This window comes from Bacillus rossius, chromosome 1 (assembly GCF_032445375.1).
Source record: "Bacillus rossius redtenbacheri isolate Brsri chromosome 1, Brsri_v3, whole genome shotgun sequence".
Lineage (NCBI taxonomy): Eukaryota > Metazoa > Arthropoda > Insecta > Phasmatodea > Bacillidae > Bacillus > Bacillus rossius.
The window spans coordinates 198,405,143-198,425,962 of NC_086330.1; the positions used below are offsets into that span (position 1 = coordinate 198,405,143).

General features: G+C 39.2%; 1 protein-coding gene across 7 annotated transcripts in view; it reads right to left on the reverse strand.

Annotated features, from left to right (window-relative positions):
• The window catches only part of LOC134527226 (ecotropic viral integration site 5 ortholog), a 950,124-nt gene that overhangs the window by 69,629 nt on the left and 859,675 nt on the right, over positions 1-20,820 (reverse strand). For all 7 annotated transcript variants that reach the window (XM_063359715.1, XM_063359712.1, XM_063359717.1 and 4 more), the window contains exons 16-17: positions 11,690-11,836; positions 11,075-11,170 (exon numbers count right to left, since the gene is read on the reverse strand). In XM_063359715.1, coding sequence (XP_063215785.1) covers positions 11,075-11,170; positions 11,690-11,836 — 243 coding nt within the window. The remainder of the gene's footprint in view (positions 1-11,074; positions 11,171-11,689; positions 11,837-20,820) is intronic.

A 20,820-nucleotide genomic window follows, 5' to 3' on the forward strand; every position in this document is an offset into this window, starting at 1 on the left:
CCTGCACAGAAGGAATTGTCTACCTCGCGTGTTTTGTTTTCCTTGCGGAAGGGGGAAACAGCCATTTCCCGTGGCCAAGTTATTCCCTGTGATCGTGTTTTCCATGTGACCTCGTTTGGGAGGTAAAACTCTCTTCCAGAGAGGGGCCGGGGCTTTTTCGCCTGCGGGACCTCTCTGGACGGGTGATCCACGTCGGTAAGGGGCCGTATTGCTGTGTCGTAGTGAGGGTAACTGACTGGCGAGTCATGACTCGTGAGACGGAACTTCAGGCTGGACTATCTCCGTCCAGCACTTAATAATTTAAGATGAATAGGTAATGTAGTTTTGAATGGTATTTAGTTTGATTATGTCATAGGAAAAGTAGTTTGGGGAATCGATGTCTTGTTGAAGGCATACATGAAGTGGTCTGGGCGTAGACTATTCCTGAGCGGAGCTGCGGCGACGGGAGAGCGGCCACGTTGCCTAAAAATAAATACTTATGTTAACTTGTTTGACGGCCGACATCACGTTAATGTTTATTTATTTATTTATTTATTTATTTGTGAACATTATTTTTGGTAAATAATAAATCTGTGTCTGAATTGTTTAATTATGTTTTCTTTCAGTTCGTGAAACTTTCACTACACTACCTGTAAGGGTAGGAGACTAGATCTCGGGTACCTCATGCTAGTGCTATACCATTTTTTTTTATTCTACCCCCAAAGTTACTTTCATGTTTTTAGGAGGTAATTTGTCGGAGGCCCGGCTGAGCTACGCCACAATATGGTGAAATGGAGGAAAAACTTCTCGAGTGGTACCATGAAATGCATGCTGCAAATCTGCCTATATCGAGGCCTATGATGAAGCAAAAAGCCGATTACATCGCTCTACGATTAGGAATAGACGACTTCAAGTGTAGTTGTGGTTGGTTGCAACGCTTCAAAGACCGCAATAACTTAGTCTGCAAAAGTGTGTGTGGTGAGTCTACAGCAGTTGACAAGAAACATGCAGGAGGTTGGTTGGAATCTGTGAAGCCATTACTTGATTAATACAGCCCTGAGGATATTTATAATATTGATGAGACTGGAGTGTTTTATAACCTTTTGCCCAACAGAACATTGGCTTACAGAGGAGAGAAATGTCATGAGGGGAAAAACAGCAAAGGGCGTGTAACGGTACTTTTGTGCTGTAACCAAGATGGAACCAAGAAACTTACCCCACTTGTTGTGTGTAAATTTCTCAAACCCAGATGCTTCAAAAATATCAATCACTTGCCATGTGACTATGAAGCAAACTCGTCTGCTTGGGTAACAATAAAAAATTTTCAAGCATGGTTAATCAAACTGGATCGAAAGATGGCCTATGCAAACAAAAAGATTTTGCTAATGCTTGATAGGTGTGCTGCACATTCTGCTGAAGGGATGGAGTTGAAGAATGTAACACTGATGTTCCTACCACCAAACACAACAAGTTTTCTTCAGCCTCTGGATCAGGTCATTATTCAGAGTTTTAAACAAAAGTACAAAGCACGCCTTGTTAGACATTTGGTTCGACAGCTTGAACTTAAAAGAAATGTCAACATGAAATGGAATGTGTTGGATGCAATTCGCAATATCTCCATGGCATGGGATGAGGTGAGCACCCCAACCATTTCCAATTGCTTCAGGAAAGCTGGATTTGGTGAAAAAGAAGGTGCTGTAGTTGGAGAAGATGAGGCTAGTATTGAAGGATGGGATCATCTTCAAGAACACTTACAGTTCCAGGAGACATTCGATGACTTCCTCCATGTGGACGACAATGTTGCAACATTTACCTTGCCATCAAATGAAGATTTAATGTGTGCTGGTTCTTCTCAATCTGTCACAGAAAATATAGAGAATGAAGAAGAGGAAGAAGATCATGTGTGTGTATTGCCCACAAAACAAGATGCCAGCAATTAATTAACTACACTTGAAAATGTGTTATCAAACACTGACGCAAGTAAAGAAACTCTGGCAGCATTTGACAAATTAAGCTCTGTTGTAGTAAGTGCTTATAAGTCAAATATTGTTCAGACAAAAATTGACAGCTTTTTTAAACTCTCTGTTGTGAGAGTATTACGTAATTCATGTATGTATATTGTGATGACTAAAAATCAAGAGCTTTTTCTAAATCACAGTACATAGTACTAAGGGCCGGTTTTATGACCCCCGGCTAAAGTTCCGGCTAAAATTTAACAGCAGGCTAGCTCTTATTTCGGTTTTATGACTCCTTGTTAACGTCTACCTTCCAGTTAAAGTTCCGGCTAACCTAGCGGGTGGATGAACCAGCCGCTAGCTGCTTAACCGGAGGCTAAGCAACAGAAAATAAAATGGCGATGTATCAGGTGAGGTTAGTTGTTGATAGTGATGATGACTATTTGAGGAATTCTATTGAATATTTGCAGGATGCGATGGAATAATTTATTACTAAATATAAAATGATTCGCTGTATTCGTCAAAGTTTTATTAAAAATTACATGGCATGAAAATGTAGTCACGCTTTTCTATTCTCGTCGAGTCGTGTATTATTATTTGACTTTAATTGATCACGAAGTACATAAACGTATGCAATGTATATAGACTTAAATGTTCCTGCTTAAGAATATGTGTAAATAAGTGAATTTTTAAATTGCAAAACGAGGGTTATTATTACCTATAAAATGCGTGTTTTCGTGGAAGTTGTATCTGTCAATTTTTATTCGTAATACAGTGGACATATGCCGGGAATGAAATGCACTTCATACGACTTCAGATGTTCTAATTCAATGAATACAATTGAATGTGAAAATAAATGTTACCCAATTATCCCTTCCCTATCTTACAAACCTTTAGGTAGGTACAGTAGAATCTCGTTATAGCGAGCACGGTAATAGCGAGAACACGGCTATAACGAGATATTTTTGAGGAATTTACGGCGTGATAGCTTGAAGCGCGCTTTTGTTATTTGTCTGCTGTATCTCCACCCCTCTCGCTCGCCACTAGACATCTTGCCGTTGACGCCTGTCATTCTTCAGCCGTGCAGTCGCCACCTAAGTGCGTGGCTTTAAAAATTGAATCCCATCCTTTCTTTCTTTTATCAAACTTCCGTTAGTTATCTGTGCCGTGTGTAGACAAAGTTTGAGATTGGAACAGAAACAACGTAAGAAAGTATTTTTTACAAATTAGAAATATGTATGTATTTGTTTTTATAATCGCGTATTTTCACGTTTTTTTTGGTTGTTATCTTAAAAGAGATAATATGAAAAAGCCGCTCTAATGAGATTTGTTTCTTGGTTAACAAAAACTATTAATTATCAAATATTGTTAATTGTTTATATTCTATTTATTATTATTTACGCGACGTCATACTGTACGCGTACGCAATACGACTGGATTCGTTGCTGCAACATAACATAGCATGTTATGCGGTATCAGAAGTAACGAGTAACGTAACGATAGTAACGAGTACTAATTGTTATAGTAACGAATACATACGGGTACGCATTTTTTCGTTACTTTTACATCTTAGTAGGCACTACCGTATTTATTTCCGAATCGCTAGGGCAGTTTTCTTGTAACTTTTGTTTCGGTCAGTTGTTGGGGTATCTGCCCGGGAAAGGGGTGGTGATGGTTTGAGTTTAATCCCAAATTTATTTTCTAAAAAAGTTGACAGGTTTCTTTAAATGAAAAAAGTATAGTTTTCCAGCGACTATTACGTTTGAGGCGTACGTGCGTTGCCGCAGCCGCACTCCTGCTTTTTTGTAAGGAATTAAATCGTCGCGCTACACTAGCACCACCTGTTAGGAACATCCCGAACCAACATGGCCGCCAGCAGACAGCCCGCGTCGACGATAGATAGCAGGACAATGCTGCGTCGGCCGTGCGCTGAGATGCTATACTTACGTGGCGTGGTAGGGTATTCTGGTTATTTTGACGCAATCGGTGATCACATCCGTACTTATGGGGTATCATTTTAAAGAGGATTCACACATCTGCTCACAGAAATTAAGATTTCATTAACATAACCTGTTATTTTCCAATTATACAGGTTTAAACACAATTTTTATGCAATTTCCGGTTAATTTTTATTTTTTGGGGGCCAAAATTTGTCCAATTCGGTTATAGCGAGGATCAAACCCGGAACCGTGACACCTCGCTATAACGGGACTCTAGTGTACTTATTATCTACCTGCCACGCCACGCAACGAAAACAGCACTGGAATTATTCTGTTTCCCGTATCCAAGTTTATCCCTTGATCCTATTGGCATAACCCTTTATAATGTTGGTCTTGTTTTACATTAGACTTGCTGTTTTAATTTAGAATGTTGAAAAATCCTGTACATAACTAAAAATACCTAACATATCACGATACAAACAAATTATGTCAGGTCTTGTAAAAATGTATTTCTTTCGTATACAATTTACAATCATAATAATTTCCCCAGTGAATATGTCTAGGATCTCTCGTCCTACTAAATTAAAACAGCAAGCATCCTATACCACAAACTAATTCCATCAGGATCAGATTAATTTGGATACGTGATACGAAACTTTTAGTACAAAAATGAAACCTACACCAGTGAAATGAAAATCGACAAGTATTTTCCCGAAACAGGGTCTATATTATTTGATTATGAAATAAATTTATGAAAGAAATAAATGTTCTCTAGCAAAAATGTCATCCCTATTTATTTGTTTGTATAGAATTACTTCGTTAGTTTTGGCTTAATATATAACCTAACAAAATCATGAGTTTCAGTACAAGAGTAAAGTTGAAAACACACAGTTTTGAATCGTAAATTGTAATTTTATGGTTTAATACAAAGCAGGTTTGACGTCGAAGTAGTTTTTGGTTAATTTAATTATATCTGTTTCAAGATAAAGTTCGCGGCATATTTCTTTACTGCAGCTGTAAACATTCCGAATCACAATACAAACAAACAGCTGACTAACATTCTACCAGAAAAAAAAACTGTTTTGCAACAAAGGTTACCAAATTCTGGTTTATTTCATTACCAACACACCCATTATTACACCACACGCTTCGTCAGGTTCCGGTTAGCCAACCGCAGGCTAAGTATGGGTCATAATACACCCCTCATTCGTTAACCGGAGGCTAGCCTAACCCGAAGGCTAGCTAACCTGAAGATTTAGCCGGAGGTCTTAATATCGGCCCTTAGGCCTGTACATAATTGCATCATTAACTTGTTTTGGTAATGGAAGTGTCTGTAACTTATGACCAAATATGTACATAATGTAAATAAATAAGTTTATTTTGTGAAATAATCTGATTTAGCATACCTTATTTACTGTAACAAAATTGTTAACATTACATGCTGTATCTTAATATGTATTCAAATTTAAAAAAAAAAAATCCCTTATCGTAATATTTATGTGAGTTCTTTTTTTCCGCTCCGTACTTGGTTAGGTAATTTTTCTCGAAGGCATAAAAAATGGTTAGTAAAAATCTCGTTATTACAAAGTGTAAATTTTTTGGTCCCCTCAGGTTTGTATTAATGAGACTTGACTGTAGCAGACTTGATGCTTGCTTTGGCTGTATCACCCTTTACTCCTTCCAACATTTACTGTGTCTGTGATGGCAACACACCATGTCCATTACCATACCTTTTAAGTTAATCAGAAATCTGCAAGAGTTCATCCCACAGCAAATGAGCAAAGGGATAATGTCCACCTTCCAAAACTTTAATTAGCTCAACTATGTTTTTGCAAGCCTCGCTCATGAATTTGCACTTGATGTTAAGTACAGAAAACTGGCCTCCAGACAACTTCTGGCACACCAACTTTACACTGGCATTCTGAGGTTCCAACTGGTTCAAGAACTGAAGAAGTGGTTCAATGTACTCAGATAAATACATAACAGCCATAAACCAAGAATTCCACCTTGTTACCACTGGGCTTGGGAAAAGCTTTGCAGTCAGTTCTGGGTAGTTTTCTTGTAAGAATAAAATGTATGCACTCTTAATTTTCCCACCATGTAGAAATGCCATCTTCACATCAACAACCAGAGAATTCACATCACTAAACTCGCACATGAAAACATCACCCACGAGGTTCACCTTATGTGCCCAACACTGGAAGTGAAAAGTGTGGTCACCTAAAACTATCGGCAGGGCTGCAAAACAGGTACTCATGTACCTCGCCGAATCTGACACAAGACCTAGAACATTTTAAAAGCCTACACCATACTGGTTTAATGATTCCAGTATTGCCTGGCTGCACGTGGTGCCGTTTGCTGAGTCAAGAAAGCAACACATGGCCAATGCTGATCTACGGCAGAGTTGTTGGTACGAAAAAGTATAACAAAAACACAACGCCCACGACTGTCCGAAGTTTCATCTGCAACAACATATATGTCCTTTCCTGAAATCAATTGCTTAAGTCGTTCTTTTCTGCAGCACCTACTTTGCACATATACTCCCTTCTGAGAGTGTCTGCCCCAGGCAAATCGCCAGAACCTTTTACATACTTTTCCAAATAATTTCAAATTGCAGGGTGGTCCATTTTTTCTAATGGTATGTTTGCCTGCATACACATCTTCACTGTATCTTCAACAAAGACACTCTTCTGAATCTTCGCACATTTTTTTGTTTTTGAATATTCCAAGGACTGTTGCTTGGCGCTTGGACGTCTCTCCTTTATCCGCTATCAGTTTTTCTTGTTCAAGTTTTCTTCTAACATGCATACTGGATATAACATGTTTGTCCAGACCGTCTTTTTTCCCCATTCCAGACGTGTCTTACAAACACCACACATTAATATTGTACTGTCACTGACATAAAAATTTTCATGTTTGAATGCATTAGCACGATCGTGAATTGAAACTTTGCCACGTTTTGATTAAATTTAATTAGGGATACACCACCTTTAACACAATTTTCAAAGAAAAATCTGCACCGGAACTACCCGTATAACCTTTCCCCATGAGACACGTGAGGGGTATTTCTGGTGTGAACAGACTGTACCAGTTGACCTTGGCGACTTCCTCTTGCTGCATAGGCAGGCTGGGCTCACACTATCTCTCTCTCCTCTTCTTTCTAATAATCTCTTACACACACAAACACACCTGCTGACTGGGCCGACTCGGCTTGCTTGTTCCCTCTCTATCTCTTCACCATTTTTATCGCTTACGAACACACCTACACACACTTGGCTTGCTGGCTGGCTACCGCTGGACCACCCACAGGTATATTGCAGCTGTAGCACTCGCCCTGTACTGCTTGGAAACAGTTTAAAAACAAAGAAGCACATGCGGTATTGCCATCTTCAACAGTGTTCGGGAAAATTTTCGTGCATTCACGGCAGTACAGTGGAACCTCGCTACTACGAGAGCTGACAATGGCGAGAAAAATCCTCATAACTAAGAGTACTCGTAATAACCAAATATATAAGATTTAAATCAAAGTTAAAATCCTGAACATTCTCAGAATGTCTTAATGTCGCACAATATCTCGAAAACAGTACCTCGTGGTAAAAAAACGCATAGAATAAAAGTTGTAGCAAATTAAATTTCTAATATAAAAGGTCTCTGTGATTTTTTTGTATCTGCCACAGTTTTTGTTTTAATCGCGAATGAAATGATCTGACTCATGACCGCGCTCCGAGATTCAGCAAAAAAAAAAAAAGCTGTCACCATCGCCTTCCTTGATCAGGGAGGGGAGGTAAGTGGAGAGGAGAAAGGAAAACACCGGAGGGTTGGAAAGAGGAGGGAAAGGGAAGGGCATCTGCCATCTTCCCTGTTCATTTGTAGAGAGGGGGAGAAAGTCACAGACACACGCATGGACACACAAACCCTCAGACCCAGCAACACACACATAGGCGTTTATCAGTCCATGTTAATACTACGTGAATGTTTTTTTTCCCCTAACAGCGGGCATTTTTCCTTGTTTGAAGATGCCATTTTAATTTAGCATGATTTACGTAGTCCAATCGATGGTGCATTACAAAACTGTCATAACTTCGAAGGTCTCGTAGTATCCTGTACTCGTAATTATGAGGTTCCACTGTATTAGCATTTATCGCAGAAAAAACTAATATTTAGCATTATTTAGCATTTTATCACATTTATTGTCATTTTGCATTTTATCGCGGTTATTTCGCATTTGCGAATTTTCCGGGACTCTATCGATGGTTACTCGTGCTGGTGATAGGTGCTCATGACAGTTATTTTTATTCAGTGCGAGTGTTGTATTGTGTGCATTATTAAGAGCAACGTAATGGCTACTAAACGTAAGAAAGTGACTGTAAAAATGAAGCAAAAACACCAAGTCTTATTTCGTATTGATGCGGGTGAATCATTAACTAGAATAGCGCAACATTTAGGAGTGGGAAAACCAGGGGCGCAACAACAGAGTAGGGGGGGAATGGTATTTTGCCCCCCCCTCTGAAACCTTGAAGTGGGGGCAAACGGGGGCAAAAAAGTGCTGTGTAATCAATTTTTAGATAATAAAACTGCTTAAATAGCACCATTTCCCACCTTTTGTGCCGAATCAGTGCTACTTTAGGCACGAATTTTTTCTTATTTTCTTAGTTTTACCAAATTTTAATTTTTTTATAATTTTACTTTTCCTTTTTTGCCAGCTGCTTTCGACCCATCCAAACTTGTTCGGTCGAGTGTACCGGCAGGTTAGCTTGTTGAGCAGTATAGTGCTCTCACCGCCGTTTCCCACCAAATTTGCTGGGTCTAGCCGACTACAGGGCTATCATCAGCAACGGTATCCACTGGCCGTCGAGTTTCGTCACGAGTTTAGCGCTACGCGTGACGAAAGTAGCCGCCCTAAGCTTCCCATGGTCGCCTCCACCCCTTCTCGGAGGTGTGCTGAAGTTTGCGGTCTCTAACACGTTTTGGTGTCCTTTTTTCAAGCTCCGCCGCACGTCCCAACGTCTGGATGGCGAACTCTCACAGGGCAGGTCATTCACCAGACATACCCCCCACCCCGTCCTGGTCCACAGCAGTCATCGGCCAGCCGTGGCAATGACCAACTTCAAGGCCAAACCCCCCCCCCCCTTGCAAAATGGCGGCCACCAAGTGCCGCAATGGTCTATGCGAGACTTCGATCCACATGCCCACACCATCTATCGGCGAAAGGACGAACCAGCTGAGAGCGAGAGCGCACTACTGACCATCCTATCCCCACCAGGAGAAACAGTCGACCTCACACTCAGTCGATAGGTCGCAGGAGCCCTTTTTTTCTTTCGGAGCCCTTCGGAGCACTTCGGGTTTCCCGATCCCCTCCTCCAGAGGAACAGACGACCGGGCTTAATTTTAAGTTAGCGTCCCGGCGCCATTTCAGGGATTTTTAGGGCAGCTCTCGTCCAGCGCGCATCTTCGCAACAGGTCGCAGTAACGACCAGCAGCTATCGTGATCCGCTTTCGGCAAGAATGTAGTTGCTTTCTGAGCCAGGCCATGTCGCCTAGATTTTTTTAGTTTTTCTTCGTAGCTGCCCAAATAGTTAAGTTTAACTTTAGTTTTTTTGGTTTTCGGCATAATTATTTCTTCTATGGCTACCGCGAGCTCTCGCGCCGCGCGTCCCCGGATCACCCCCAGGGACAGCCACTATCTACTTCACCCTGCCAGCTAAGGTAAGCTGCACTTCGTCCCACACAAACCTGTTAGGTTGCCTTTTTTTGGGCTTAACTTCGCCCGGCATAAACTGCCTGCTAACCAAGCTAATCCATGTGGATTATTGGTTATAGGCAGGGTTCCAGAATCCCAGAGTACTCAAGAATTCCAGAGTGCTTCAAGGACCCCAGACCAGTTCAAGATGGCGGCCCAGTTCCGGCGCCACATTTTGCACCTCAAAATGTAACTCATGAGCCTCTATAACGGAGTCTCCCTCCATCTTTCGGCACCCCTCAAAAAGAAGTGAAGAACAGCTTGATAACTCCGCCAGTTTTAGGACGTTTTGCTTATTATTATAAAATATTGTATTTGAAACACATATATTTGTTTTATAAGCCTGCGAGCTCAATGTTCCTAAACAGTTGAACTTAGTATAGCATTAAATGGTGTTCCCCCCCCCCCCCACCTACACCCTTTTTTTTCTATTTTATGCGTTAGTGTACTCAATGTAATGTATCAAAAATAAGAATCTAACATTGTTACCTGTTTTGTTTGTAATGGCTGTAATGCCGTAAGATATTGTCAAATGTAAGAAACCGGCAATGAAAAAGATACTTAACTACTAATCAAAAGTAAAAGCCTCTAATAAAACCAAACCATACGATTGTTTTCATTTGCTGCTACTTGGAACCACAATCCACATAACCTTTTCTACTGTCAGGGAGGTTAATTTTAAATTGTGTTTTGTAAGTGGGCTGTGCCCCTCTGGCAAGTCCTTTTAGATAATTAGCCTGACGCTTCCACCGGACATTTATTATTAATAATTATGGTTTTATCCTGAGCACAGCACCACGATTACACTTTAAATACAAATTTTCCCGGTGGAGCACCGCCGGACCCCCCGCTTCAATAGGGGGGATCGATGATTCTTTATAAAAAGGTATATTGCGAATTGTCCCCCCTTTGGAAATTTAGTTGTTGCGCCCCTGGGGAAAACAAACTGTTTCTGATTGGAAAAAAAATTGGAAAGAAATTGAAAATTTTTGTGCCAAAATGGTGAATAAGGACAGTCTGGGTAACAGAAGCACGTTAAAAAACCAAAAAAATGAAACTTTAGATGAGGCTTTGTACATTTGGTTTTGCTAACAACGTGAACAAGTCGATCCGCTGTCAGGTGTAACATTACAAGCGTTCGCGCTCAAACTCAACGAAAAATCAATGTAAATTAATTGTAAATTTAATGTATTGTATTATTTATAAGTTACATACATGTGTACTTAGTTTTGAAGTACTTTATAATAAAACACAGTTGATTTTTAAGCATAAAGATTTTTTCTTTAGCCTATAAAACTTGTTTTTGATACATTTTAAAGTTGATTATGGTTAATCCGGACTTTCGGTGATCCGGACAGGGTCGGGTCCGGACAAGTCCAGATTAACGAGACTCTACTGTAACTGCACGTAAGTAAAGCTGACAGTCAGTTTAGCAAGTAGTATGTGATGCAGTGACCCACCTTCAGAGCGAGCAGAGATATCTTTTGAGTGAGCTCGGCGACACACTGCGTGTGCTCCACGTCGCGAATCTTCGCCATCATCAGCTCATCCTTCATCTACAACACGGAAAAAAGCCAGCTATCCAGAGACGTGACTCAGACGAAGGACACGTACAGGCAATCCTTCAGACCATTCATACTGCTTTCCTCTATATTAAGAATACTGCTCTTTCACATTCATTTTCTTCTAGGGATAAAAGTTTAAATTATATTATTTTCCAAATCATAAAAGTGAATATGTTTTTAATTATTAAATTCATGGACAAAGATCAAAACCATATGGTGAATAATTTTAAGTAATTAAGTGTGGACGAACGAAATACATGAATGAATTTAGGCTGAACGTTTAGTTGACATGTAGTTTAAGGTGATGAGAGGTGATGCGAGAAGTGATCTCGAATTTTGTTATAATTAACTGATGTGCAGATGCAAGCATTGGTATTTGGCCAATCAGTTAGCATATTTACTACAGTTAACACTGGAGAGAAGATAATGATGCAGAGACAATAGAGGGTGGTGATGAGAGGAATGAAGAAAGAGGAGGGGAGAGAGAGAGAGAAGAGAAAGGGAACCGACCTTGGACTCGAGGTCGGTGTAGCGGTGCTGCTGTTCTCGGAGCCGAGTGGTCAGCTCCTTCTCGCGGGTAGCAGCCTGCTCCAGCTCCTCACGCAGGTTCTTGTTCTCCTCGTCCTGCCGCCGCAGCTGGTTGGTGCTCACCTGCACCTGTGACCAATCACACAGCAGCTCGAGCCCCCGCCATGCCACACACCTGCAGCCGGCGGCAGATCTATGAGCTCACTATGGGATCTTCCCAGAACAGTCACTTAAAGACGTGTAAGTTGTGATCATTAGGTGGGAGACTTAGGTCCCTCAAGTCTTCCTTTGAAAATGAGATCCACAATAACATAGTTTTATAAAATGTTCACATAATGTGGTGATACCATGTTTTTTACAAAATACCAAGGGGAAAAAATTCTAAAAATGTAAACTAGGGTAAAAAGATGGAAATTAATAGATCATGAGATATGAAAATGCCAAAAATAAGTATAATTATCTATGAATACAAAAAAAAAAGTTAGTCTGCATTGTTATTTTGTTTGATTCAAAAAAACTCTTTGTTTTAAGTAAAGTTCAACAATTTCTATGGGATACAAGTAACAAAAAATCACGCCAGCAAAAAAAATCTCTTAATTTGGTGAAGTTGGTGACTTCATGGGAAGAAAATACGTTTTTGTTAGATCAGCATAACTTAAGCAAAAGAATTAGGGATGGGACGATTCCAATATATCAATTCTTGATACCCAATTCTCAATTCTCTATCGATTCTCGATTCCTATACTGAACAACTGATAGGAGATTTTTTTTAACATACAGAGAATTTCACTTGAATTCTGAATTAAAGAGGTTTATTTAAAGCCACACACATTTAGCAAATACTTCTAAGTTAAACAGCTTTCAGAAAAAATTCAACACTTATACAAATTGTAGAAACTGTTTTAACTTTTAATTTATGTACATATAAAAGAAAGATATTGTAGTTAACATTTTAACAATTAGACATCACTAGTTTTAGATCCTACAAAAATTAACCCAGAAGATGTAAATTAATGTATTAAAAAAAATAAGGCCTACTCAAAACTCAACAAAAATGTCACTACTGTGAACAAACAAAACAATTTACAAGTTTTTGTTTAGAAAAACAAACCTTCGCACAGTTTCAGGGTCTAATCGATGACGCTTTTGGTCAACTATCAGGCCAGCAGTACTGAAAAGTCTTTCAGAATACACTGTGGATGGTGGTATGCTAAGGTACTTTTTTGCCAGTTTTTTAATGTTAGGGACTTTGTAATTTTCCTTCCAGTACTTGAAAATGTCTGCAGTGGGAGGAATAATTGGTTCCTGAAGGTAAGTGTTTATTTCACCCTTCACAGAAGTTTCCTTTGATTCACACTTGGCATCATTCATGATGTTGTTGTAAAATGCCCACATTCCATGACTCGCTGCTGGTGCTGCTGTTTGCTTTGTTTGGACATTGGGTAACTCAGGCTCTGATCAGTTGGTTTTTGTTGCTTCTTCAATTAAGTAATTTTGTGCCACTTCAACACACTTTTGGTTAACAAACACATGGCTTTTCAGTCAAGGATCAAGAAGTGTTGCTGCTGCAAACAAAATTTCTTGCTCCACTTCTGCATACCTTAAGTTCAATGAAGAAATGAGATCATTTTTTATACCCAGAATTCCTGAGCCATTGGGTGCTGGCTTTTGTAGCTCTCCAAGTGTGCTGTTAACAATCGGTATTACCTCTGATGCAGTCACAGTTGCAGAACTAACAGCAAGTGTAGCACGGTTGAAAATACTCAGTGAGACACATGGGCAAGTAAATTCCATTCTGCAGTCGAAAGTTCTGCAGGCAAATTGAGCTTCGTTGCAGCTAGGGTGACTGCCTGCTTTTGCTCAAGTAGACGTTGCAGCATGTGTAATGTAGAATTCCATCGGGTGGGTTCGTCTTGGATGACTTTATGCTGTTTTACACTAAGAACAGACTGAGCATTTTTCAGTTCCTTGCATGTTTTACTTGAGTGTTTAAAATGACCAACAATGCGGCGGCATTTTGCTGTCAAACTAGTTACATTCTTGTTGTTAAGTAACCCATCTTTAACAACAAGCTGAAATGTATGTGCTAAGCACTTACGATGTTCCTACCATTGTCACTCACAATGCAAACAACCTTTTCACTCAGATTCCACTCTTGAAGAGTTTCTGTGATAAAAAGTGTAAATGTTCGACCCTGTGTGTGAGAATTCAACAAATGGGATTACCTCAATAAAAAGGTGTTGCAGACAAAATTTCTGTCGACAAAGTGCACCGTCGGACTCATATAATCGTCGCTATTAGTTAAAGTCCACATGTCTGTTGTGAGGCTCACATACTCTGCATCTGTCAGCTGTAGTTTGACACTTTCTGTGCACTCATTGTACATCTCTGGTATCACTTTCTTCGAAAAATGTTTCCTACTGGGCATTACATACCTTGGCTCCATGAATTTCACAAATTCAGTAAACCCTCTGTCCTCGACAATACTAAAAGGCTGCACATCTAGGCACATCTAGGCACATCATTCTTCCAATATGTCCAGTTATTGATTTAGCTTTTGAGTCTCCTGGTTTAAAAGGTGAGGTCTGAGTTATAAATTCTTTGAGTGTTGGTTGGACAAGGGAATTCTTGGCTACTGGTTTTGATTTCGGTTTCAGCATTTGGCACTGTTTGAAACTGCTTAGAAAGTTTGTGGGATTAGGTGAGCTAGGATCATCAGGGTCAAGTATTGTACAAGCAGATGACTGGGGTATTGACAAAGTAGTGCTGCTGCTTTTGCTAGGAGATGAACAAGGTTGATGACTGACTTGAATCAAAGGTGATGAAAACAATGAACCACTGTTGCAGGGCAAGGAAGTTGATTTCTCTGCATGAGCTGGTAAGTCCAAGCCCCTATTTGCTGAATCAAGTTTTCTCTTCTTGGTATCTTCAATAAACGCAGTATGTTTCCCAAGATGTTTTTTCATGTTTGTTGTTGTTTTTGAAGCACCACCTCGTGAAATTTTCGTACTACAAATTTGGAAAATTGCATAATTGTTGTCATTTGGATCAATAAAAAAATGCTCCCAGACTTCAATTGACATGATCGTAATTAATAAAAACGTAGTAAACACTTAAAAGTATACAATATTTTTAAAGCATTTTAAACAGCACAGTACAATAATACTTCCAGATATACAACAATTTCAAAGTGAAGTCGCTGCAATCAATATAACTTACTTAGTAGGTACGTGTTTACGTTTTGCCCATAGAGTAAATAAAGTACTAGTACAGAGTGGACACTCAATGCTATTGCAGTTCTACGTTTTTTTTATTCAGAAATGCTCCAGTTGCTATACAAAAATGCAAACTTGACAAACATTAAAACAAAGTTGCAATGGCTTAAAACCGAGATAAAGTACCTTCTGAAGTAAGACTTACGTTTCAAATTATAAGTAAATTTTAATTTAAATACAACATTGATCGTAGAAAGTACAATTTGCAGTTAATATGCTTAAAACACTAATTTGAATAGTAGGGAAATTTGCAGCTTCAACTGAATGTTGGCGAGCTTGTGACTTTTTTCGTGCATGCATTAATATTTATAAGAATATTGATTTTATTCTTTTTCCCTTATAAGCAAGTAATTTAACTAAATATCGGTAAACGTAACATAAAATGATTTAGGAGAGCAATATTTTTAAAACAATAAGTAAATTTCTTACCTTCGGGACAGTGTTTGCCTTAACCTCATTTCGGTCAAAAATGTTTTGTTTACGTATCATAACATTTGTTAAAATGCATAACATGTAACATATTTTTGGATAATATTAAATTGCTGCATTTTTTTATGTCCAAGAAACAATTTCTGTTCTCGTAGAATCACGTTGATTGAAGTTAAGGTTAGGACTTTCGTAAGTACCTACCGAATTGCATCACATATCACAAACAAAACTAATGCATAAAAAAACGTGCAGAAGTATTTAATTATTAACACAGGCAATGTGTATTTCTGAAAAATTTAACTGCCTAAGTTGTACAATTTTCCCACAAAAACTGAAATGAAGCTGTTACCAATGGCATCAATTCTTTATGGATTAGGTGAAAGTACAAATTCTCATATCTTCACTTCTTGAAGACAGGTGTATAGCAATTGTTAAGGGAAAAAAACCTTAATTTCAACATAAAAATTTAAAAGACACTTCATTTTATCGCAACCCTCACCTCGGTAATTGTTCCGTATCACGTATCCAAGTTTATCCCTTGATCCTGTTGGTATGATCATGTATGATTTATCCGGTGGCACACGATGCTTGCTGTTTTAATTAATGTTAAAACAGCAAGAATCATTACCACAGGATAATGCCATTAGTATCAAGGGATAGACTTGGATACGCAATACAAAATTTTTACCCACACCTCCCTCTCGACCTAAAAATAAAATTCATACAAAACATTTAGACTAATTAAAGTACATAAGTAGCAAGTTTCAGCAGAATTTGAGACTCATTGACATTTAGAACAGTACCTAGGTATTACTGTATTGTGTGCTTGTCCTCAACGTGTGACTACACAGCCTAAAAAGAGGAAATTCTGTAGGGCATGAAAACAAAATGCTCATCACTATTTTAATTACACAAAACTTTTATTTTGTTTCGTTTTAATAATTTACACATACCTAGTTTCGTCAAGCGGAAACTTAAAGTAAAGTTAATTATTATTATCTCTTCTCTTGTTGTACCAGTAGTTAACACAACACGTAGCCGAATCAGGCATGTTTCATAACAGTCAACAGTGATTTATAAAGTAGTTCATGAAATCATTGATATTATTTTACGAGATTACTATTTCAACATGATTGAAACAAAATTTCCTTAGAAAGTTTTTTATTAAACCTAATATTGCTTAATTCAACGCCTACGCCATTAATTATGGTGTTGTTGGATAAACAAGTGGCTCAACATGCCAACGAAAACTTGTTTATTTTCTTTTAAGTAAATATATTATTTTCATTTCAACAATACCAATTTATGCCATAAATTTGATAAAATGTTAAAACAAATGTAATATTTATTTAATCAACGTGGTATTTTGATTATAATTTTCGTGCTCAGATGTTGGATAAAACTGTATAGCAACTAGAAAAATGTTATTGCCTTGCCCTATGAAGTGTCCCCCCCCCCCCCCCCGGTTTTGCCGATGCTGCTTTCCTTAGTTGATTCGGCGGCCACGTGCTAGCTATCTAAAGTATTACTGATTCAGTAAAACTGAACGCGCCAACGACCATTTGTTATAGAATGAAAGCGCCCGTTTTTTTCTCGTAGCAAACTGTTATATCGTGCCATACAGCACGGCAGCAAGCTGTAGCAGTGAATTTACTCCATGGAGGTATACTCTATGGCTACTTCATCTTTGGTATCTCGTGATGTCACGTTGCTATGCTAAGCCAATCATAACCTTAACACGCCTAATATATAACATTTAAAGCCGGCAGTAATAAGTGTAACTATTAACAGTCGGGGCAATTATAAGTATATAATCATTAAAATGTTTAAAGGTATGGTACATTTGTACGTTACGAAGTTTTATTATGTTATTGGTACGAGTCCTCAGCGTTCATATTTTCGTTGCGGCGAGGATACAATAAAATTTTTATATTCCTTTTTATTACCATTAATTACTGTGGAATATAAAATGGTTACTGTATGTAAATCAAAACAATATGTAGTTAAAATTACGGATATAATTATATTTGTTAGTAAACAGACGTGTATAGCTGATTTATGAACAGTAATGGGAAAAAATCTTAACTAAACTTCCGAATGTTTAAAATTTTCACGGAAAAATATTTTAGAAAGCATACAGTCAAACCACTCTGAAACGACCCCTCACGGTTCCCAGGAATAGGGTCGTAATTGATGTTTTCCAAAATTATCAGTTCATTTGAACCCCCACCCCCCCCACACCCGCAATAAACCCTTTCCCAAACCGCTACTCGCTAAGAAACCAGCCGTACAATGGCAGGATGCTGTCACTCACAATGCTAGACGGCTTTGCTTTAAACCCACTTCAACCTTCATGACAAGTCCGTCGCCCAACAGGCCACTCTAAAGAAAATATGTCAAAACACAGTTTATTTTTACTGGTTAGTTTACATGTACGTTTTCTGTTTGCCGTAGTTAAATACACTAGAACCCCGATGTCACGAACCCCGGATCTAACAAAGCAGTGATTTTACGAATAGATTCTCGGGAACCGTCAAAAAATTGGACATTTTGACCAAAATGTAAAAACCGGAAAAAAAGAAAAAAAAGAAATGAAAGATCATTAAATCTGTTTATTTGAACACATAGCGTATTTTTGTGTCTGCTTTAATTCCTCCTAAAATGTTCATGTAAGAATAACAAAAAAATAATAGGACATTTCCTGTAAAAGTATGGCAGATGTAGTTTCTGCAACGCGAGTGGGCGCACACGAAGCTCGCCCGACTGGCTGGCGGCAGCGGCTTCATTACGCATAAGCTCACCCCTCCCTCCCCTCTTGTTAACATCATCCCTCCCAGACACACAAACCATCTAATGTCCTCCCTTATAACACCCCAACTTCGCTCCCCTTTGAAAAACCTTCATTGAGAAAATAGTCACTTCACCCTCCCTTTTCCCGTAAAATTGGGCTATTATGAATGGGGTACTAAAGCGGTGAGGGAGGGGTCAAAATATGTCACTTTTCACACCAAGTTCGAGTTCAGTCATCTCTGGCAAGGAATTTACAAGCTTTCAAACTAAAATATAAATGTATTTTAATAGCAAGGGTCCTATGAAAAGGAATATACCGAATAAAATCAAACTGCTGTCACCAAACAAAGCATAAAACGGTCCAATGCGTGGTCGCTTCGTTATTGCTCGCGCGAGAGGTGAGACATGGAATGATAGAAGAAAGATAAATGTGGGGGAGACAGACGGCAGCCAGTGTGTTTCCTGCGTGGGGAATAAGTGGCGTAGCCTTTTTTTTATGCTGGGTGAAGCGACCTTTTTCTATCAACCCACGGGAAAAGATAATTGTTTGAGCTGTCAAAATAAACATCGCTGCGGCAGTTAAAACGAGTCGAGGCAGGCGTGCATCCAGTCGGTCACTGTGTATTGTCAACCGATAGTAATCAAAATCAAGAGAAATCCAGCAGGTAGCTTTGCCTTAACTGCATACCACACTAGACACTAGCACAAAGCTAACCTTAATCTGCACCCTGCTGGAAAAGGGACGTGGAATGGGGGTTGTCAAGCGCTGACAGCGGTCGACAGGAAGTGGTATCTATTTTTAGATATGCGCTGGCTACGGCAGTACAGCACTGGGCAAGAGAAACGCAGTAACACGCTACATTATAGAATCCCGCCGATGCGGTCTGGTGGATTTAAGTTGTTTCATACCCACCTTAACACTTTTGCGACCCTGCCAATATCATGAAAATGGCTCTTTTCAACCTATTTTTTTTTGTGCAGTAAAAATCGTCAGAATTTAAGGAACTCACCAGTCAGACGTGCCCTAGACCTTCTTGCATTGATTCCTGCATTTAAACAGGCATGTCACCGCGGAAAATCTTCTGAGGCACTAAAAAAGGTAAACGTATGCATGGGCGAAACTGCTAGCCACCTCGTGGCGCCCTCTGTAGCTGTACCGGCAGCCGGCTGCTATCTCTCCGGCCGCTGTGGCGCGACGCGTAGACGATGGAGAGGGGGGGGGACAATGCCTTGCCTGCTCAGGGCGATAGTGGCCCTTCTCCTCCTCTTCCAGCTGTCGGAGGAATAACTGAACAAGAACGTGTAAAGGAATTACGGAGTGATATTCACAATGGAATTTTCATGTATTCGGGGACCATTAAAAGTGCAGTGAACGAGAATACTATTGTGATGGTTCTAGAAGCACAGAAGAGAATAGAATATAGTTCCAAGTATGAAAAGTATGGGCATGTGGGATGAAATAATGTCAGCAAATAATCTGGTAGTCCATCATGCAGAAAGTCTCTTGAAAAACATGACATTAAATAGAGCTGAGTCTTTTAATAATACAGTTGCAAAGATTGTTAGTGGTAAAAGAGTCAACTTTTCTCTCCGTGGTGGATACCTTACCACAAGTGAACTTTCCGTGATTTCGTGCAATGCAGATGGTAACGAACAAGCCGAAATTCACAAAAAATTCACAAATCACAGTCCTGGTGAATATTCAAAAAAATATTTCAAAGCAAAAAAAAATTCTGCTGGAAAAAGAAAAAAAGAGACGCTTGGAAAACCCCACAAACAAGACTAAAAAGAAAATTAACTTTCCAGAAGACTCACATTATGGCAATGTTTCTCGGATACCAGATATGAATCCTGAAGAATACGAAAAGAAAAAAGAAGAATTTTTGAGAGCACTGCAGTGTGACAGCAAAAAAATTCAAGATATCCAGTCATCAACCACTGGACAAAGGCACTGTATCTTGTGGAAATGTGAAAGAGCAAAGCGTCTGACGGCTTCAAATTTCGGAAAAATATGTCGAATGAGAGAAACAACACCGCGCTCTAAAACAGTTGAATCTAATTTATATTCAACCTTCTCTGGAAACAAAGCAACTAAATATGGAATTGAGAACGAACCTCATGCAGTCACTCAGCTGGAACAGGAGCTGCGCTTAGTCATAATTCCTTCAGAACTTTTCATTGACGAAAATACAAAATTTCTAGCAGCATCGCCTGATGGGCTCATTGGTAGTGATGACATCATTGAAATCAAATGCCCTGCAACTTCCAAGACTATGCTTCCTGAAACGGCAATTCTGGAGGAAAAAAATTAATTTTTGTGAACTGAAGGATGGAAAAAAGCATCTCAAGATCGGTCATATGTACATGTACCAAATTCAGGGACAACTCCATATTACAGGTCGCCAATTCTGCCTTTTTGTCGTTTGGACTAATCACAAAACATGACCGTTTCTGGAAACGTTTAATGGAAAATAAACTTATACAGTTCTACATGAATTCATTACTGCCAGAGTTGGTGGACCTAAGATACACCCACAATCTTCCCATAAGAGAGAACCTAAGTAAATAATAGCTAGCAATTTTGTTCAGTATCGTCTGTGGACTATGTAAGAAGAACAA